Genomic DNA, 21,157 nt, shown 5'->3' on the forward strand with positions numbered 1-21,157 from the left:
GCGTATCCGACATCCCGACGGAGAACTTTGAAAGATTTAGTGACCATGGAGTCTGATTGACAGATAGTGACGGAGAAGCATACCGAGGCCTTAAGCCATCCCAGGCCAGAGGCAGCAAAACGGGCCCAAACCATGAACAACCACCACGTTTCACAGAGAAAATAAAATTCTTATGCTTTTAGGTTATCTCCTTCTAGGACTTTTAGGTCCCACATATATGTAAAAATAGATACATTTTACAGGTTTCACAAACTTTTAGGGATCAAGGTATGTTAAACAATGTGCAGAATGATTGAAAAAGTAATTATTATCTTTGTAATCTCTTTTTTTTGTGTGACTTGCTTGCGCCTAAAGGTATATGGGGCGTCACGTGCAGCCGATGGGTCTGCGGCCATGGAGGTCTCCCGTGGCGGAGCCGAAGGAGAACGGGGTGGAGGACAGTTTCAGTGACCTCGCCGTCACTCCAGATGAACCCAAGTCAGAACCTCTGCCTGAGATACCTTCACTCCTGCCGTCTGAGAACGGGATGAAGAAAAGCATTCTGTACAGACAGCAAAGCCTCGTGATACTCACAGGTAGGACGCACACGCTCAACCTTATTAAAGTCATGTGTCGTCGTTAGGGTGCGTCATCAGTGTCTTCCTCCAGAGCCGGAGCAAGATGGGGACCTGCCGATCTCCACCGTAAAGACTCAGGAGATTCTTCAGGGCAATGTGGTACGGGAGAGCGCAGAAGGTCACGGCACCATCGAGTAAGTATTGATCTCCTCGCCCACCACTGAACTGCAGTCAGCAGGAAATGTAGGCGTTTTTTTACATCAGCAAGAACTAATTATAACACTTTAGAACACGCTGCTTCTGATTACTCACCACTAAACACAGTTCGGTTACACTTCTCAGGCTTTGAAAGCACAAGTGTTTTACTGAGTCATTCGTTCACAATGACACTTCCTCCACCTCCCCACCCCGGCGACGTCTGGTCCAGCAGTCGAGGCTTACAGACTCTAAAAGGAATTACCTTCCACATGTTTAACAAGGTACACGCAATAAAACATTTAGTTTGCCTCACAGGTTCCCATGAGTAATTCATCGTAGTGTTGCATGGGAATTTTCCTCTTGTGATGGCTTGTGTTTGATGTGGAGAGCCCGACTGGTGCGCAGGCTTCAGGGCGAGGCTGCTGTTATTGTTGAACGAGACATGGGCGGAATTCTTTTTCCATGCTTCAGGTATTACCAGCAGACTGTACTCTGCGTGTCTGTAAAAAGACAAACACGCTTGCATAATGTCCAAAGAGAGCTCCTCAGCTGTAGAGTCATTTATTGAACCTTTACCTTGTTTTGCTCTTGTCGTCTAAACAAAAATGGACATTTGGAGCTGCGTCTTTGTCTTTCATAAGATAAAAGAAAGTCAGACGTTACAATTTGTGAAAATACAGAACATTAATGTAATACAATACAATGCCAGGGGGTCACATTATGCAAAACAGTGATGAATTAGTTCATATAAATGTTATATAAAGTGCATAGCTCTCACGTTTGTGACATGTTTGTTTGTCTGGCGGTGTTTCAAAGGACAGACCACCAGTCCAATCAGCACACTGTCCCTTTTTTTCAGAAAATGATGTAAGTGTATCGAATCGTATCGAATCGTTGGCTGAATATCGTGTATCGTATCGTGAGATTAGTGTATCACTACAGCCCTAATTTGGATCAGCGTCTTTGTCTTTTATTAGATACTTTCGGCCCTTTGCTGCATGTCATTCCCCCTCTCTCTGCTCTCTTCTTTCTCTCTTCAACTGTCCTGTCCATTAAAGGCATAAAACACCCCAAAAATAATCAATAAAAAACTGTTCCTCAGATCACTCCAGATGGTTCCCCTCTGCATTATCCAATCAGAAAATACCGTATTTTGATGCTTTCTAGTTTAAGTTTATGCCTGCAATTATTGATATGACCAAAATGAATCAGCTAAATGTCCAATTCACTGCTGCTCCATCGAAGGCTCAGGCTTCTGTGAGAAGCCTAACACTAACCATGCTTCCATTAACATGTTTTATTGAGTACTTTAAAGTTTGGTGAAGGTAGGTGGAAATTACAGAATCAGAACCAAACTTTTGTGCACGCACAGATAAGTCGTTCACCATAATTCACAGAGAAAAAGATATTAGTAATAAGCACAATAACACAGCAGTGTGCATCACAAGACGTATTGATTCCACACATGATGCATGACACAGAAATAGCAACGTGACTAAAACAGCTGTTAATCAGCAAATCATGTTTTCAGGGAGTTTTTGGTCCGATTATGAGACAGAATGTTTTATTTAACATGAAAACGTTAAATCAGAGTATGATTTATATCTCGCATGCTCAATTTAGTCAATTGTGGGCTCAAAATGTAATTAATTTTTCTTCTCAGTGACCACTCTTTGGCTCCGTATATTCCAACAAGTCCTCCAATCAAATGACCGTATTAGTTAATACCCTTAAATATGACTCATAGGAGCGTCCTCTGAAGTGCCATCCTTATGAGTAAATATCATTCTGAAGTTTTTCCTTTAATTATCTGCCAGACGCAAGTTCGATCCCCAGATATGACAGCTGCTTTTCTCACCTCTTCACTATGTTCAGTCAGCGACACAACAGCATTTTTCTTGATATTATGTCACTTCCTGGTTGGATGAAAAGAAAACACAGTTAGGATTGAAATACTTTCCTTGTATTACACCAAATGCAAATCTGACACCTCAGATGTAGTTGCTCTCAAAAGCACTAGAGATCACACTTTAGATCCTTATTGCCTGCATGAATAGAAGATGTAAGGATAGAGGAAGACAGTACTGTGCATGCCTGTGGTGTCATCGGTTAAATTCAGTTAGTTTCCCAACAAAGAAAGTAAACGGGTTTAGTTCAAGTCCAATTAAATGCGATCCATTTTGGTCTGACCTGGTCCTTTTGTTAGAGATTATTTAATGCAATACCAGTTTATAAACAGTAGCCAAGCTAAGGACAAACAGTTGGATTCATTCCAGCAGGTGGCAGTAGAGAGGAACAACTCCAGTAACATCAGGAGGTGCAGCCGTCTGTGTACCATGGGAGGTCACTTAGCAGTCAAGGCCTGCAACAGCATAACAGAAGGGATACTCAAAGCCGTCCCAATGATACGCTTTAGAAAAGAAAAAAAAAATTCAGCTTAATATTAAAACTCTGCTTATTCAATGAGTAATAAGATAATAAATCATGTGATAATTTGGCAGGTATCTGCTTTACAAATGTTTATCTAAAAGAAATGATTTGAGATATCTGCATAAAGGCCCAAAGTTAACATCACCTCCCAGATTAATTTAGCCAAGATTAAGGCTCACATGGTCTGGGATGCATGTTGTACAGTTGTGTGTCCTGCTAAATTATCTATGCAGTGACACGAGTTCATTCCTTTTCTGTTCATCTGATCATCTCAACATACATCTGCATCATGACTCTGAAGGTAGTTCAGCTTCCACGTCACTGCTTTCATTGTATCACTAATTATATGTAAGCTTTGTAGTATGTGTACATCTCATTAAAGGCCTCATCAAAGGCAGTTCAGGCCCAACCTTTCGTCATAGAAGATGTAATAAGCATCTGTCAAAGTTCATGTTCGTAGGAACATTCGCTCATCCTTGAATATCCCGTTCAACGTGTACGCACAAACAATAGAAAAGGCAGTTCATGTCTTTAACATTCAAACACGCTTTTCCTGCTTTCGCCCCATTGTTCATAAATATTCTGCACATTAAGGGATACCGTGGCCTTTCGTTGCCATGACATCACGCTCTCTTACAGGACGGAGAAGATTGACAAGGTGATAAAGCAGTGGGAGGGCTCTTTCTTCAGAGGGAATCCCAAGCTGCGGAAGAAGTCCGTGTCGCTGCGTTTCGACCTGCACATGGCTACAGCAGATGAGGGCTGTGCCCAAACCAAACAGGACAGCCTTCCCGACGTGGAGGTGCGCCTCATCATGAAGCGGTCTCGCAGCATCTCAACCATCGCGCAGTGACTCTGTTCACGCCGGTGTGCGGCAGTTTGTGGGAATGCTGGTGAGGATGAGGATGCACATGTCTGGGAAACTGCCACCCTTCTCCATCATGCTTTCAAATGCAACATTCACTGAACTTTGCATCACAGCCAGTGACTGAGACATCCCCTCAGATCTTGACTCCAACAGGATAAGTATCATGAATTAGTTTGCCATTTATAAAAGTGCCATAGAGAACATTACATTAGCTGGGATTTAAAATGGAAGACGTATTCCCTTGTCATCACTCTACACCAGAAGAAAGCGTCTTGTTTTTTTCCAGTAAAATTTCTCCAAATGTTTATTTATTGACTGCAGCATTTAATCCTGATTAACATTTGTGGTGCAGGAGGCTGAAGACACAGATAGACGGAGATAGAGGAGGCAGATATTTACCAGCTGTGATCTATTTAAGGGTGAGTTTATTGGTGGATTTTCACTTAAGAACTCAATGAAAATCATTCAAGTGTTAACTTTCCAGTTAGCTTTTGTTACTATCCAATAATAATCCCAAATCTTCACTTCACTCTGCTTGTCACCAGAAGGCAGAACTAAAAAATCGATGCGGAATTATTTGGAAAATCGCTGCTCTCACTTCCGATGTTTGACTTGATGGCAACATGGGACACATTTTCCTTTACTTCTGTTTTTATTGCAGTTGGTATGAACCCAAGATATTCATTACATTTTTCAATATCCCTCCATTTTGCATTCCTTCTCACAACATTTAGAAATGTTCTAGTACTAAAGTTGCCAAGTGAAGTGATGAAGGGTATCAGGTGCTATTTTTACCCACTATTCCCATAAACATAATTTTAGGTTGTGTTATTACAGGCCAGTCCAGCACCCGTACCCTCCTCTTCCTCAGCCATGCCTTTGGAACGTGTGCAGAATGTGCTTTTACATGGTCTGCTTGAACAATGCACCGACGTCCCTGGGAAAGATGTGTTCTTGAAGGCAGCATATGTTGCTGTAAAATCTCAGTGAGCTTTTCTGCATTAATGCTGCCATCACAGAAGTGGAAATGAGCTTTGCTCATTCGGGCCCTGATCCAACCCCATACCATCCCAGAGCCTGGCTGCAGGGACTGGTTGCTGACAGCAGTCTGGATGTTCCTTTTGCTCTTTGCTCCATTTCTTCCAACAAAGATCTGGAACACTGATCGCTCTGACCACAGCACACGTTTCCACCGTGTGACGCTCCATCCCAGACGCCTCCGAGCCCAGAGAAGTGGACGCCGCCTCTGGACCAGGTTAACATCAGGCTTCTTCTCTGCACAGTAAAGTCTGTGAATGGAACTCTGGATCGTAGAGCTGGACAAAGGTTTCCCACAGTAATCCCTTGTCCATGTGCTTCTATCAGCTGTTGATGAATGAGGGTTCTTGATGCAGCGCCGTCTTAGGGGTCAGAGATCACGGGGGGCCAGCTTAGGCTTGCTCCCTTGTCCTTTACACTGAAACTCCTCCAGATTCCTTGAATATTTAAAATCTTTTTTTTTTTTAATGTCCAACACTGAAGGGAACAAGCTTTTGATCATAAAATAAATTCCACTTTATGGGGGTTTACATGGTTAACCCACATTTCCCATGATAAGACAAATAGTCCAATTATATGATCAACAAAGGCTGCTAACTTCTCTATTTCATAAATGTCTTTGTGAATAAGTTTAACATGAACCTCGTGTGAAGGCCTTTTCCTTATGTTTTTTTCACTAGCCACCAGCAGCATGTTCAGTAGATATTTATCACTTTTCTGCCATTCTTGAGATTTATACCCTAAATATATATTCTTTCTTTCTAGTGCATAGATTCCTTGACTGATTTAATGATATTCTGCACCGTAGAAGGAGAAATATGCAAGTCCCTTCAAACCTGACACTTTTATTCTAAACAGTACAATGATTTTCTCCCATCTGCCCTTCTTTGCTCCTCAAAGACTCACCCTGCTTTTGTCCCAAATCCTGATTACAATCAGCTGTTATCGCCTTTTTTAATAAGTGAAATAATTAGTTGCCTTAAAACCACATTGCCAGCACTAAATTGCCTCATTTCGACTGTTATTGGGACGTGTTTGCAGGCCTGAAATGCTAAAATAGCTGTTGAAAAGCTTCATCAAACATGAAACATCTTGGGTTCATACTGTCTGCAATGAAATCAAAGTTTAAGAAAATGCAAGAATCAGTCTTAACCTTTTCTAATTCAGCACTGTGTATTTGATGAAATATTGTGGAGAGGATCTAAAAGAAACCCTGAAAGGTGAAACTTGGGCCACCTTTTCCTAATCCAGTAATTTTCTTACGGGCCTTGAATGCTTTGCACTGCAGCCACATCCAGCACTTAGAAGCAGAGTTTGTGCACTTTGAGGGTATTTTGTCAACGCTGTAAATTCTCCCACTGATAATGTTGCCTGCACTGTACGCTACTCACTGTGATCGTAACACCAGTGAGGCTTTTAACTCTTATGCCATGTGTCTCAGAGAATTTCAGCTTCCCCGTGTTCACCAGAAGGGGGCAGTGTTTGAGAATATTTACCACTGCAGTGGACCTTCACCGCTCCCCTCGGGTTGAGTAAACACACGCTATCTCTTACACCTTCTATTGAGAGTTTTCATGCTAAGTTTTAAGTTGGCACCAAAGATGTTGAGATTAAGAGTTGGACCGCTGAGCATTGCTTTTGGGGTCCTTCAGAAATACGTTGAGAATATTTAAATCTATCTTATCTATGCAGCTCTGTGCTTGATTTTTGCTTTGCTTCAGGAAGCACATTCCTCATTTTGAGTGCCCTGTAACTTCAGAAAGAATATTTATGCTTTTATCTAAAGATTTATCATTTAAAATAAAGAGAAAATCTGTGCCGACTGCTTCTGTATTTTTTATTGTTGCTCTCTTAAACCTGATTTAAATTTCTGGAAGAAACCACAATGTCTCCCCTTGGGTTTGAGGATCTACTTTGATGGTTGAGTAATGGCTGAGATAAAGCTTTTTCTCTCACACACAACTCAGACATAAACATCTGCAGGTTCAACAGTTCAACATCTTTATTTTTCATCAAAACTGAAAAAAACACGAGGTCATAAATTTACAGAGAGTGCAGCATAATAAATACATTCTGACAGAACTATACAGGGAGGGAATCTGCAGAGGTTCTGACCTGAAATGAGCGGACATATCAGTTGCTTTTCTTCAAGTCTAAATCCCTCAGTAATATATCTTACAGCATCAGCAGGTACAGACTCAGGAGCATCATTCTACCTCACAAAATAACACAAATCTACTGCTTTAACATGTCCTAAACTATAAAGACGGCGCTGGTTTCTGCAGCAACATGGAGCGTTAAAAGCTGGATACATATTTTAGCTATGGCACGTCATATTTTATCGGACCCTCGGTCTGTTCTGGTCATGCTTTACGAATGTTCAGTCCTGAACTAAATATCTTCACATATGCCTCAATTACATCTGTGTTTTAAGATGATTTATGAATTTTATCCTCTGGCTATGGTACAAGATTCTGTTCTGACGACTGCAGCAGATGGAGTAACTTGTCCACTTTACCAGCAGCAGTTTGCACACTGACAGTAACCACCATAATGAGCAGGTAACTTGTAAAGATTACAATGTGAAACAGGCAGTGGAGGCCTCTCAGAGCTGGTGTGTCTATGGTTTGACTATGGCAGCCTGAATAAACTCGACAACTTTGCTGCAGGGCTGCAGAGGGTCGTACTCTGCAAAGACGTGACACACATTCTCCATGCTGGCCTCGACCCCTTTTGCCACAAAACCAAAGAGCCTGTCGGTGCGGTGATACAAAAAAAAGTTATCAACTTGTACAAGAGCACAAAAATAGTGTTGATAGTAGAAAATATATTAAGTGCAGGTTACCTTGCACCAAAACTTGAACCGCTCCACCACCTGCAAAATTGAAAAAAAAGATGTTTGAGTATGCACAATATTTACACACAAACGTGCGAATCTGTGTGCACTTACTGTCGATTGCCCGGGTCTTCACCACTGTAGCTCAGCAGATGAGAGGGATAATGGCGTCTGAAGAAGAGCCTGCAAGAACAAGGGTGGCCTTAACAAAATGTTCCACACAAACCACAGCTCGCCACCAGCAAGATTCTGGTGTACAGTCGGTGAAATCTCAGCGGCAGGATGTGTCGGTTCTTACTTCCTGTTGATATCTGTAAGTGTGACACCCTTCGGCGAAACCTTCAGGTTGACGATAGTAGGTGTGAAGGAGCCCGGGGCCTTCTCGAAAGTTGAAGACACCGCCCTCTGCACCGCGCAGGGGCCTGTCAGCATCTCGGTGGGGATGGCATTCAGGTAGACAAAATTACAAGCTGCAGGAAGGGCACAAAAATGTCGATGCTGCGATTAAACTTTGAGGATGAATGCACATAAACACGTGGCAAATCTATATGAAAGTAAGCCCCTTTCAATCCCCTCTGGAGTGTTTTTTACAACGAAAAATCAGTAAAAGTTGGGACATCTGGATGATGAAAGATTACAGGTGATGTAATCATGTGTTGGTACAAAAGCAAAAGCATGACAAGCATGACATTGAAAACAATGTTCCTCAAAGAAAGATTGGATGGGATTGAAAACCATGAAACCATTAAAGGAATCTGAAGGAACTTCCATGCTGAGAATTTCCATCTCTCTTCTACCGTGTCCAGTCAAGGGAGCAAGCCTAAATGGACACCCGTGATCTCTGATCCCTCCGACGGAGCTGCATCAAGAACTGGAGAAATGTCAGTGTATAAGATGCAAAGGAGCAAGCCTAAGCTAAACTATTAACCATCAAAATTAGAAGCCCCAAAGTGTACTTTGAAGGGGAGCCTGTTATAGAGGGAGATGTTTTTGGAACCAGCACTTTGAGGCTGTCAGTGATGATGAACTTCATGGTACTTCCTTGTTGGCTTTAAGTCTGAATCCACCTTTTATTCACTCTATAGGCCTGGTGCTTCTGTCCTGAAGGAGCAGGTCGACGGGGAAAACCACCTGACATGAAAATGAATCTTGTGTGGGCTGTCTTGTTTCTGATCAGTCGGATAAAATTCCCCTGGTTGATTACATGAAATGTGTTTTTGTCTTCATTCCTATCCATTACCCCCCGATGGAGGGGCTCTTATATTTAGCTCATGACCTTAAAAGACACTTCTCTGTAACAGTACAGTTGACTCACCTGTCTTACTCTTATCTTCTGATACAGCCGTCTCATTTGCTCTCTCTTCTGCCGTGTCCAGATCTGTAACAGGCAAACAAGAGACAAGATTTGAATGTTTCTGCCACTCTCCTTCACACACACATGAACATTTCTAGCAGTTAAGGCTCAGTTACCTTGGGAGGGGAGCAGTAATCTGCAGGGTAAAGCATTAGCAGTTATCGTATGCTGGTAGACCAGTGCAGAGAGACTTCCTGCAGGGATTAAAATCACAGTTTTGGCTGAGCACATCTTAGAAAACAGTTTTATTTACAGTTTTAATCTTAATCTTAATCCTTCTGCCATGATTTTACTCGACTTTGCTCTAACTACGAGCGTCTGGTAAGAACCTCATGAATCAGTTTTTAAGAAACCAGACGTGACTGATTCAGCTCCAAACCCATCAGAAAGACCCGGTTTACACCTCAGAATGAGACGAGTTCAAAAGGCAACTGAAACCTTTACTTACCAAAGTACGGCTCCTGAGAAGAGCCTCTGACACGGACGCCTTTAGCTGATGATTCAATGAGGAAATGTCTGATAAGATCTGAGCTGCTCTCTCCTGTTACACAAAAGAACAAGTGAGCTGTTTTCAGTCACTGAACATAATTTACAATGTGTGGTAGCGATATGTGAGAGTGCCAAAATAAAGAGGCACTGCAGGTCATTGCATCATATGGAACCCGGCCCATGGCTACAAGACAGTAGATGATAACAAATACCACGATGGTTTGGCAACAAATCATATTTTATAAAGGAAAAAGAGATGATTCAATAACAGAGGAACACCATATAATCTGACTCTATTAGGGTATCAAATTGATCTAAAATAAAATTCATGCTTAGCAGCAAGACTATTCTAAATACACTAAAAGTACATCAGGAAGCTGAGCTAAACTAATCTTCTGAGCTTAGTCTACTCCACATTCCAGGGATTAGGTTAAAAAATATAAAGTTTGAATATTAAGATCTCTGCCTTCTTCCTAAACTGCAAAAGATCCCGTTGACATGAATGAATCTTTATCATGAGTGAAGCTGTGATGAGGGTCTGCAGGAGTGAAACTCAAAGAGTACCTCCTCAGCTAAGCTACTTCTTACATTTTGTTTAATGGAAGATTTACCATACATATCATATCAGTATGATATAAACGGTTTGTTTCATTGTCAGGGGGTTGGATTATTTCCTTTCCTGAAGTGTCAGATGAGGCAGTAAAGTCCAGTCAGTGGATTTGGATTAGAAGAAGCAATAGCAGCTGGGTGCCCGGCAGGGGGAGCACTTAGGGAAAACAGACTCTTGGGAGAAGCAAAGAAGAAATCCAGGTTGTATTTAAGTGGAGGGTGTGGCCCGCGCAAGGCTTTTGAAACTAGGCGGCCATTTCAGGTGAGTTGGCCTGTATGGCTTTGTTTTTGCTGGCATTCTTAGTGACGGTAGGGCTGTTTAGGTGAGTTTGTCTGCTGAATCTGCTAGTGTGTCTCGTCCTGCCTCCACCTCTGGGGCACCCTCTATATTTTCATTACCCCCTACCCGAAACAGGGTTTGAATCCCCACCCCGCTATGACTGGTGTGCAGTTGGTGAGAGGATGGGGTAGCTTGTGGTTGTGGAAGAAAAGATGGTTGTTGTGGTGTGAGGAGCAGTGTTGGCTGGCATTAGGGGGGTGACTCTGGGACGCCACTGATCATTGTCTAGCCTCCTGGAGGTGTCGTGGGCCCAACTAGATGAAACACTGATGAAAGGAGGTTCCCACCTGATGACCCCAATGACATGTTAATCAGCACTGGTCTATAGGGATTATAGGGATCAGGAGCTTCTTCATTAGGTACTGAGCCAGTATTCTAAGGTTAATTGTTGAATTTTGGGAATTATTCACCAAGTCTGGTCCCTTTTTTTTTGTAGCACAAGTTTCTTATGTTTACCTTGAATCATTTCATGAAGGATGCTCCAGCGTTTCCTATGATAATGGAGGCACTGAGGCTCTGTAGTCTCTGTTAAGATACTTCCAGATACTTCCATTTCCATCATTCAAAACCAAAAAAAGGCTATTTTTACCAGACACCATTAGTCTTTAGATGGTGCTTGAGCTTCATTTCCCCAATTGGCTTCAGCTGTGAAGGGATTTCTTAGGAAATCCCAACTGTTGCAGCAGCAGCTCAACAGTGACGGAGTGAAAGAACCACACTTGTTGCCGGCGACATTTCCAACCAATCAGTCTCGTCCGCCTTCTTTAAAACTCTCCTCTGTTATTCTCCCCTCAGGCCGACTTTCCTCATCCTCATCAGAAGTTTCTGCCTCCTCTTTTCTCTGTTCATCCACCTCCAGTTTCCATCCTTCCTCCCTCCTGTATCATGTCTCCGCTCCACTGAGATGATGTATCAGAATCTAATAACTTTTGCACATCAATAAATTTTAGTTACATCTTGAACTATATTTGTTTTCTAAATAGAATGAAGTTGGTTCATGAACACATTCAAAATCTAGGGTTTTTAGAAAACCTTTAGTGTCTGGAAATGGGGTTTGAGAGTTGCACGGTGGTGTCGTGTTTCGCCTCACAGCAAGAGGGTTTCAGGTTTGATTCCCGGCTGGGGCCTTTCTGTGTAGAGTTTGCATGTTCTCCCCGTGTATGCGTGGGTTCCCTCCGGGTCCTCCGGGTTCCTCCCACCGTCCAAAAACATGTTGTTTGTCTCGCTGTGGCGCTGTGATGGACTGGCGTGTATAACAGCTGGGTTAGACCCCAGCGACCCTGGATTGGATTAAGCCGGTATGTGAAATGGGGTTTGAAGTCTTTTGACACTGTAAATTGCTTCTAACATGGAAGGCAGGAATGTAAAATATGATCATAAAAACAACTATTCCATGATTGTTGAGGTATGACCCTTTATAGATAACATTTTCTGAGCCTGTGGGGATGTTCTAGCGTTGTCATGGGGTTCAAAAACACAAACATGTAAATTATATGAACCTCAAAGCTCTTTCGTGAGATGGGTGTTTTTCCTCTTTGATTGCTTACATTGCCATAAACAGCTGGTTTTTCTTTTGTGTTTATGTAAGATGGACTGTGTTTGGAAAAATACCGGCACTGTTTCCAGCCTCACCACAGAGTGCTGGATGTCGTAAAAACAACGTGCCCTATCACATCAGCAGAGTTGGGTAAGTTATTCTCTCTGACTTTCAGTTCAACAGCAGGGTTTCTTTGGGTTCATGTTGTTTGTCTGACTGCGGTAGTTGTGGCAAAGACTTTCCATTTCCTGCATCTGACCATCTCCTGTGTCTTATCTGGGTGAAACCTGTCTCTCACTCAGTGTCAGCAGAGACGGGCTTCAGACAAAACAAACCGAAAAGGCGGTACAGAAAAAAAGGATCTGCTGGAATCATGAGCTCGAGTTGCACTCAGTACATGCACATGACATCAGAGAAAAAAAACTGTCTAAAAGCAGACCTTTAAAACACACGTAAACATGTTAGACTGACTGAAAGCAGATGCAATATAATTTCTAAAAGTCACACTAGCACACCCAGATAACACAGTTGGGAGTCAAGTTCATGCAATGTTTACTTTCAGTTGGACTCTAACTGGCCTGGGAAAACTCAGCGTCCTCCTCAGTTAGTTCCCGTCCTGGGCTTCTGTTCCTCAAAAGTAAGGGAAGCTGGATCCAGAGAGATCAATCACAAAGGACAGCATGCATCCCATTTGTAAAGAAACATTGAAAATAAATCAAAATAACAAAATATTTAGTCCTAATTTCTTTTGGTAACCTGAAAAAGCCCGATACTAACTAGCTGAGAGGGTAACACATTCTCATTCTCATTCTCCTACACATGGGAAGCTGTTCTGCTGTTGCATGTCACCAGTTTTCCCTCGAAGGCAATAAGTGACACAACGGCAGTGTCAATGATAAATGGCGACAGTAACATATCATTGTCCATCGCTTTTGGTCTTCATTTTGACTTCCTTCACTGTGCAACTGTGGCCTAGAGGGGCCACATTTAATGACCAGTTTAATGCCGTTGAGATCGTGAGTTTATGATCTCATTATCTTGAGATAATAAAGCTTGTTTTGCGATGATAACGGATTAATTATGTTATTATCCTAGAATGAGAGTCTATTTCATAGAGCTGACTGTTCCTTGGGAGGAAGGTTAGGATCTGTCCAGTGGAAGTAGGACGTAGAGGATTTGTTGCAAAGTCTGTTGTCTCATTGTTGAGGGAGCTGGGTGTAAGTGGACAGTGTGAGGAAAATAGTGAAGGAAGTGTCAGATGAGGCAGTACGGTCCAGTCAGTGGATTTGGATTAGAAGAAGCAATAGCTGCTGGGGGCCCAGCAGGGGGAGCACTCAGGATAAACAGACTCTTGGGAGAAGCAAGGAAGAAATCCAGGATGTATTTAAGTGGAGGGTGTGGCGCATGTGATCCTTTTGAAACCAGGCGGCTATTTCAGGTGAGTTGGCCTGTATGGCTTTGTATTTGCTGGCATTCTTAGTGACTGTAGGGCTGTTTAGGTGAGTTTGTCTGCTGAATCTGCTAGTGTGTCTCGTCCTGCCTCCACCTCTGGGGCACCCTCTATACTTTCATTACCCCCTACCCGAACCAGGGTTTGAATCCCCACCCCGCTATGACTGGTGTGCAGTTGGTAAGAGGCTGGGGTAGCTCATGGTTGTGGAAGAAAAGATGGTTGTTGTGGTGTGAGGAGCAGTGTTGGCTGGCATTAGGGGGGTGACTCTGATCATTGTCTAGCCTCCTGGAGGTGTCGTGGGCCCAACAAGACGAAACACTGATGAAAGGAGGTTCCCACCTGATGACCCCAATGACATGTTGGTCAGCACTGGTCTATAGGGATTATAGGGATCAGGAGGTTCTTCATTTGGTACTGAGCCAGTATTATAAGGTGAGTTGTTGAATTTAGGGAATTATTCACTGAGTCTGGTCCCTTTTTTTTTTTTTGTAGCACAAGTTTCTTGTGTTTACTTCGAATGAATTATCGCAACGTAACAAGAACTCTTTTTTGATGATAACAGAATCTTTTATGTGGTTATAGTAACAGGTTGAAATGTTTTGTTAGTTTAGCCTAGTAAAGATCATTTTCCTGGCACTGCTAACAGTGGGACCGGATGAAGTTCACTGGCTGAAGCAGAGCAACACGTCCCACAGCTGTTATGTTACCACTTTATAAAAAACTCTGTCCAAAAGTGGAATCCTCTTCTTTCAAAACAAGTTGTAAAGGGAGTGTTTCACCACCCATTGCAGAGGAGTTGGACATATTTCTGTTAAATAACTGATTTTCCTTCTGTGCTTGTATCCCAGGACAAGGTCCAATAAGATGGCTTAACTGTGCAGGTAAATGTACTGACTCCTAGTGGAAGTTTACCTGGATCAGCAGCAGCGGTGAAGTTGGTGGGCGACTGGTTCACCTTCATGGCCAAACCGAAGCTTCCCCTGTAGGAGGTGCTGTCTCTCACCACAAACGTCCCTGCTTCCTTGTCTTTTAAAAGAGCTTCAGCTAGAATAAAGCAGCACAGAAAATGTTCAGGAACGGTTGAAAACTTGTATTTAAAACTGTTTCCCGAATGATGACGTAACGTCAGAGCTTTCTCACCTTCTGCTCTGTTGACATGTGGACGAAACCAAAACTTCGATGTGTCCATGACAAATTTCATTGAGGGTTCGCTTCCACTAAAATAAGCCTGGAAACCTGAATTTTTTTGTTTCGAGGGGGATGCCGGGATGCTCTGGTGAAAGTCAACAACTGGTCCAGAACTGTGACGGTTCAGATCCGGCTCTGGTGCTCCGTTGATGAGCAGTAAGGGAATATCGGTCGGCGACCCAGAGAGTGAAGTGGGACTGCTCCGTGCTCCTTTGCTGTTGAGCTCCTGTAGGTGTTCTTGCTTAGTCAGCGAAGGCCTGCTGTCAAACGGCCGAGTTCTGGACCCATCATTGAAACAGTACGGCGTGCAGGTTGGGATGCTCTCTGGAGAATCTGCATCCTCGCCGGCCAAGGACAGGTTGCTATACTCAGAGGAGAGGAAAAAATGCACAGATTATATTCTTTAGTTTTTATCAATACATGAAGGTTGAATTTAGGGATGCACCGATACCACTTTTTTTTCAAACCGATAAGATACCGCTACTTGGATCTGAGTACCAGCTGATACTGAGTACTGATGCCGATACTTCTACCACAAAAAAAATTCAATGAATTGGAAGACAGGTTTCAGTCTCACTAGCCTAACCACAGTGTTCCTGATTAGCTCGACATCTCCCCTGATCGCGGTCTTCATGCAATAAATTGGTATCGGTTAACTTTAACGGGTACGAGTATATTAGAATAGTATCGGCCCGATACACGATACCAGTATCGGTATCGGTGCATCCCTAGTGGAAATACATGAATCATCTGGTTCCCTAAGATGTCACTTGAGAATCAAACAGATTATCTGGAGATGTAGAAACTGCTTTTATTACCTGCAGTCTTGACTACAGCACTTTGGTCTCCCTGAAAGAATTTATCCTAACTAAACCTGTATGTGTGTAATTGCAACTTGTGCTTCAGAACTGATTTTATTGGTTTCTAAAATGGTCTCAATCCTGCCCGTTTAACAGATTTGCTTTTATTCCGGGACTCTCCCAAAAGTTTGCATCACAAAATCGTCCATCCAGAAAAAGTCAGACCTCACAAAGTCAGACCTTTCTCTCTACCTTCGTATCACTGCGGGCTGTGTAAACCTTGCAGACCGAAGTGCAGACCGAGCAGTCCCCTGCTTCCGAGCAGTAAACACCGTAACAGGTGCAGCTATCGGCAGGTGGCTGTACGCATTGATATGAAGGGAGGCAAAAATAGCGCCAAGCGATTGTGAGGTCTGACTTTTTCTGGATGGACGATTTTGTGATGCAAATGTATTACTCTTTTGAACGCATATTGTTTTGAGAAGCAAAACGCTTTATTTTCGGGACCCCAGCCAACTAGCCGGACTACCTTCGTCAACGCCAAAACGAGGCTGGAGCTCGGCTCACAGGACACAGCAGGGGGTAAGTCAATGTTCATAAATGATATCGCTAATATGGGATGTCATACAGCTTCATGTCAAAAGAGGCGAACTATCCCTTTAAGACTTTTGCTTTTACAGTATATCTTCTCTCTTTTAGTATCAAAGAAATGTATCATGTCCCAATTATTTCATCTGCTTTTTTAGTTCTTAAGTCCGTTGTATTGAATCTTGATTTGGATTTGGAGTGGGTGATAGTTCGGGGCAGGAGGAGATGGGAAGAATTATTTCATCTTTAATATAAGTATAAGGGGTACTGGAACCTATAAGTGCAATATTCTGTTTTCATTGAAAGGGCTCTAACAGTAAAATCTGATTGATCAGAAATTTGATTGAATCTTACATTTTAAAATGATTAAACTGCACGATAATAAGTAAACATCAGTTTGATAATTTATGCGGTGAGTTGTACTGGTTAGCCCGCCTCTTTTAAACACAAGGCTGCAGAGATGAGACGTACATTTTCCTCTTGCTTTACGGGAGTCCTTCCTTTTTCATGGGTTTTACCTGCCAAGGATGTAGCTGGTGTCCGAGCATGTCGACATGGAGAGGAGGGAGGTGGCGCTGTGTCTGTTGGAAGGTGACAACCGCAGGGATCCTTGAGAAATGTCTTGCTTCGGTGAGGGAATTCGTCTGGGAGCGCTTCCACAAGGAAGCGGAGGCAGGGAGAATGTGGGGGAGTTGGAGAACACCAATGAGCCGAGGGGACTGCAGCTGAGACCGCTGTTTGTAGGGATGGGGATACTGGGTGACACGGATGGTACCACCGTGGGTGACGCGCTGGGACACCCTCTGGGAACCAGCACAGGGTGGGAGAAGTCATCTGAGCACAAGAGGTCTGAGGATGGAGAAGAGATTATTTTTCAAAACCCTGAAACCGTGTTGTCAAGGATGGAATGAAGACCTCTGCATGTTTTAGACTTGCCTGACTTTGAGGTTATGTTAGTAAAATGGGCTTGGCCTCTTTACACAAACACATAGTTTCTGAAACTCCCCCTGGAAAAAAAACATTCACAGTTTCCGTACAGGAACATGCAGAGGGCAGGTTACAACGTCCAAACTAATTACTTGGAGCGTGAATTTCTCCTGTTGCAAAAACACCAAATCACCCAGAGGAGTGTCGGCTTGTTCCAGTGCTCTTTAGGACTGATGTGCATGACTAAGTAGGTGAATTTATGCCTTAGGTAAACCACAGCAGCCTGTGGTGAGTGTTTGAGTCAGACCAGCACCTTCTGTCTGAGACTGAAGTTACTTATAATGAATAATATGCATTCAGACATGGCTCAGACTGTCGGTAGCTGCTTTGGGTAGAAATGCTGCTACAAGATAGCACTTAAAATAGGAAATGAGTACTAGTCACTTGAATTTTCTCTCGTTTTTACCTCTTATGAAAATAGCTTTTTAACAGCCTGACTTTTTATTCTTGTTGCTTGGTTTCCTTTAAAGTTTTTCACCTCTGCCACACTGGACAGTTTAGTAAAAAAGCAAGCAACCACATCTCAGGAAAGACGAGCAACAGGAAATCCACCTATGTTGCCTCTTGTACAGACTTTCTGATCTAAGCACTTCTGAGCAAATATGCAGCTGTACCACCTCGATGCCTGCTTGAAATATACAGGGTGCGGTTCCTGTCTGTACACTAATCCCTCAGCTGCAGATGCGGATCCATTATCACATCATTAAAAATATTAAAACAGTCTCAAACAGTGTGAACATGTTCAGATCCGCAAGCTGTCTGCAACGCTTGTTCCTGAGGATGACTACGGTTTTAGTGGGCTTTGTATTTCAGAGGCTGAACTTGTACTGCTGTGTGCTCGTTTTTTAAGAGCTAGGCAATAAAACACTGCAAGTTTGAGTGATGTGGAAATAAAGAAGGGCTTTATAAAGGCTCTCTACCTGTTTGAGGGCTGATACGTGTCGGGCTTTTGTTGACCTTGATGGGTTCAAACGTTGGATCCAGTTCCAGGATGAGTTGGTTGAGATTTTCCAGGGAAATGTCGAGCTCGGGGTCATCGCAGTGACTGCTGGACTCTGTGAGACTGGAGCGCCGAGTGACTGTGTTCTGTGAGTCCAGACGGATGGTTTGACCCACTCTCAGAACATGACTGGGTATCATGTGGGACATGCCTTCAGGTGTAGGCATCATTTTAGGGGCGCTTTCTGTCTTCTGAGTCTGCCAAAAACAAGGATACAATGGAGAGGGATCAGTTACACTGGCTTTTATTCTCTTTGCACAGTACACCCATCAAAAGCTCCTTTTCAACGTGATAGGTGTGTCTTGCCCAGCTTAACCTTCTCTTTAGCTTTATTACGCATTAGCACAAAACATTCACCACTGTCACATTCAGTTTGTTCATCATTTTAAAACTTGTCACTTAAACTGGAACTCTTGGTGTTCTCAAATGCAACTTCGAAGCTGTTGAGTCTTCAACCTTTAATCTCTGTTTAGGGCTATAAGACTGAGTCAGTAAAGGAAACGTCAACGCACTCTGAGGTTCATTGTGAACCTTACACACTATTGTACGCTGTATGATTGGCAGGATGGGCTGCTTTATCAGTCATAAAGCTGTTCCCAACTTATTTACAGACTTAAATCCTTCAAAAAAACGACAAAGTTATTGTCTTTGTTCCTTTGATCTATTCCCAGTGTCTGTACTTGTTTGGGAAAAAACTATTAAATTTGGCTTAACTCTGCTTGGAATCAAAATCAGCTGAATGTTGGAGATACGGTTTTACATATTGCAGGTAAACAAATGTTATAAATGATCATTCTGCCCCTTTTTGGTCAGCGATTTTTATTTTTTTTATCTTTTGATGGGTTTGATGTCTACAAACACACATTATAGTGTTTTTTTTTGTTATACTTGCGCTCCTGAGCTGCTGCCGAAGAGTTTTTCTTGGTTTATTGAAGGGTTAGATGAAAATGAACCAGCTGAAAAGTTGTTGCAAAGGAAAACAAACATATCTCGGAGTGTAAGTTAGGGCTTGCATAAGCCGCTTGGTGAGTAATGGCGCCCGCTGCACGAGTGATTAATTTCAGTGCTGATATCAGCATGAATAGCTCATACTCTATCTCCTTGTCTGCATTTCAGACAAGGTGTGGTGCTCAGTGAGTCACCCAGCTGACTAGTTGTTGCCATGACTACGTAAATGTTTTCCTACAACACCCAAAACTTGGCGACAAATCTGGGAAAAGTTGAAAACTTGCAGATTTTTTTTAATGAAAATTCTGATTATTTGAGGCATTTTCTACTTTTCAGATGCATGGATGAAATTACATATCATATACAATCAGGTCACTTCAGTCAGGAACAATGTGAACATGACATTTAACACTGACACATGAGCTGTAATCCTGACTTTCAGCTTCTCAGAGATGTTTTAATCTGAGAAAATAACAACATGAACATGCTTGTTCTCTTTTAAGTAGTCCCCGGTTTTATGACTACACCAATAATGCACAGGAAAGAAAATGTAATTCAATAAAACTGAATTCCCATTGTTGTGACAATGAGCATTATTGCATATTTCCACTGTAAAAGAACACTCTTATCCATCTCAAAGTAAAGAAAAGTTCTCATACCTTGTTTTTTCCTCCAGTAAGGATTCTTCTGCGTTGATGCTGTGTTACTTTCTCACTGTTCTGCTTCACACGTGTGTTACAAGGTTTTATTAAAGGGATCCCAACCCTTTTCCTTGTGAGCCTATCAACAGCCAAGATCAGGAGTCCCTGCTGCTCCACCTCATGATGTCATATTACAGGGAAATATCTATGGCTGCAGGGGTGTTTTTCTATCTCAACAGAACAAATCAAAGAGCACAAAACTGCGATGGAAAAACTAATCGGAATTCTTTAAAATAGCTTATTTTCAAACCTGTAAAACAACACAGTTTGTCAGTCGAATACCTTTTTACCTGAGTGATGACAGCAGGGCCTTTGGAGGGGCAGGTGCCCAAAATCAAAAGGGGGCCCATGGAGCACGAATTTGAAACACTCCTTTTGTTTTTGTTTTAACATCCTCTCCTTACAAGGCATCTCTGCATAATGAAATATGATGGATAAACTATAATCTAAAGCACATAAAACGCACACAGTGACATTTCATACTTTTTTCAAGACACATACGAATGTGATTCATAATCTGCCCTTTATTATTTGTAGTGGTGATAATAAAGTAAAAAATAATGAAATGAAATCATGTATTTAAATATATTTGTGCTTGACTATCCACTTTGCGCAAGACAGAAAGGTTATAAAAGTTATATATTTATGCATATTATATTTAATTTGTGTGTATACAAATGTTATAAACAAGTACTGATTTGTTTAAATGAGAGGTTGAGGAAATCACAATTCAAATTCTTCTAATTATTATTGTCATTGTTGTTGTGTTCATACTGATATGGTTCAAAATTATGTGAATAAGCATGTAGGCTACATTGCATAGTTTTAGTGAAATAACCTGTGCCTCATTGCTTCTAGAAACATACATGTAGGAAAAACACTGAAACTCACTGACAGTAAAATTATACATCTCTCTAATGCACTTTGCCATTGACAAAAGAAACCTATAGAAACAAAAAGAAGCCATAGATACAGGCATACTTTTTCCCCCCAGCACGCTGTGTATGGAGCTGTATGAGAGTGTGTGCAGAGTCAGACACGCACACACAGGATGCTGCTCACTTCACTAACTCCGTCAGTCATCTTGCAAGAACACACCGTGGCGTGCACAAACAAACACCGCTGCAGAACCTCCTCACCGGACCGTCAGTTGTGCACTCTCCGTCTCTTGCAGCTTATCAGCGCCTCGCTGCAGAGAACGTCGTCTGGGCATGTCTATGTGGATCATGTGACCGA

The 21,157-nt window shown here is 42.4% G+C and overlaps 2 protein-coding genes across 2 annotated transcripts in view; one reads left to right on the forward strand and one right to left on the reverse strand.

Moving 5' to 3' along the window:
- krt222 (keratin 222) overlaps positions 1-6,914 on the forward strand; it is a 33,146-nt gene extending 26,232 nt beyond the window's left edge. Inside the window, exons 9-11 of the mRNA XM_075463400.1 lie at positions 355-575; positions 649-751; positions 3,825-6,914. Coding sequence (XP_075319515.1) covers positions 355-575; positions 649-751; positions 3,825-4,038 — 538 coding nt within the window. The 3' untranslated portion in view covers positions 4,039-6,914. The remainder of the gene's footprint in view (positions 1-354; positions 576-648; positions 752-3,824) is intronic.
- Positions 6,915-7,071: 157 nt separating this feature from the next.
- LOC142378643 (tensin-4-like) lies at positions 7,072-19,954 on the reverse strand. The gene is made up of 12 exons (XM_075463399.1): positions 19,880-19,954; positions 18,193-18,469; positions 16,804-17,134; positions 14,850-15,259; positions 14,622-14,753; positions 9,730-9,822; positions 9,398-9,475; positions 9,243-9,305; positions 8,226-8,397; positions 8,042-8,110; positions 7,937-7,966; positions 7,072-7,844 (listed from the first exon to the last, which is right to left on the reverse strand). The coding sequence occupies exons 2-12, from the start codon at positions 18,440-18,442 to the stop codon at positions 7,712-7,714; spliced, it is 1,761 nt and encodes a 586-aa protein (XP_075319514.1). The 5' UTR covers positions 18,443-18,469; positions 19,880-19,954; the 3' UTR covers positions 7,072-7,711.
- Between the last annotated feature and the right edge of the window lie 1,203 nt (positions 19,955-21,157).

This window comes from Odontesthes bonariensis, chromosome 4 (assembly GCF_027942865.1).
Source record: "Odontesthes bonariensis isolate fOdoBon6 chromosome 4, fOdoBon6.hap1, whole genome shotgun sequence".
Classification (NCBI taxonomy): domain Eukaryota; kingdom Metazoa; phylum Chordata; class Actinopteri; order Atheriniformes; family Atherinopsidae; genus Odontesthes; species Odontesthes bonariensis.

What these genes read in the sequence shown, in the direction of transcription:
- LOC142378643 (XM_075463399.1), bottom strand. Translation starts at nt 18,442, where the DNA reads ATGATGCCTACACCTGAAGGCATGTCCCACATGATACCCAGTCATGTT. An exon ending in ACGTATCAGCCCTCAAACAG is followed by an intron (nt 17,135 to 18,192) that starts GTAGAGAGCCTT and finishes CTCCATCCTCAG; the next exon opens with ACCTCTTGTGCTCAGATGAC. An exon ending in GGTTCAAGTTTTGGTGCAAG is followed by an intron (nt 7,845 to 7,936) that starts GTAACCTGCACT and finishes CCGCACCGACAG; the next exon opens with GCTCTTTGGTTTTGTGGCAA.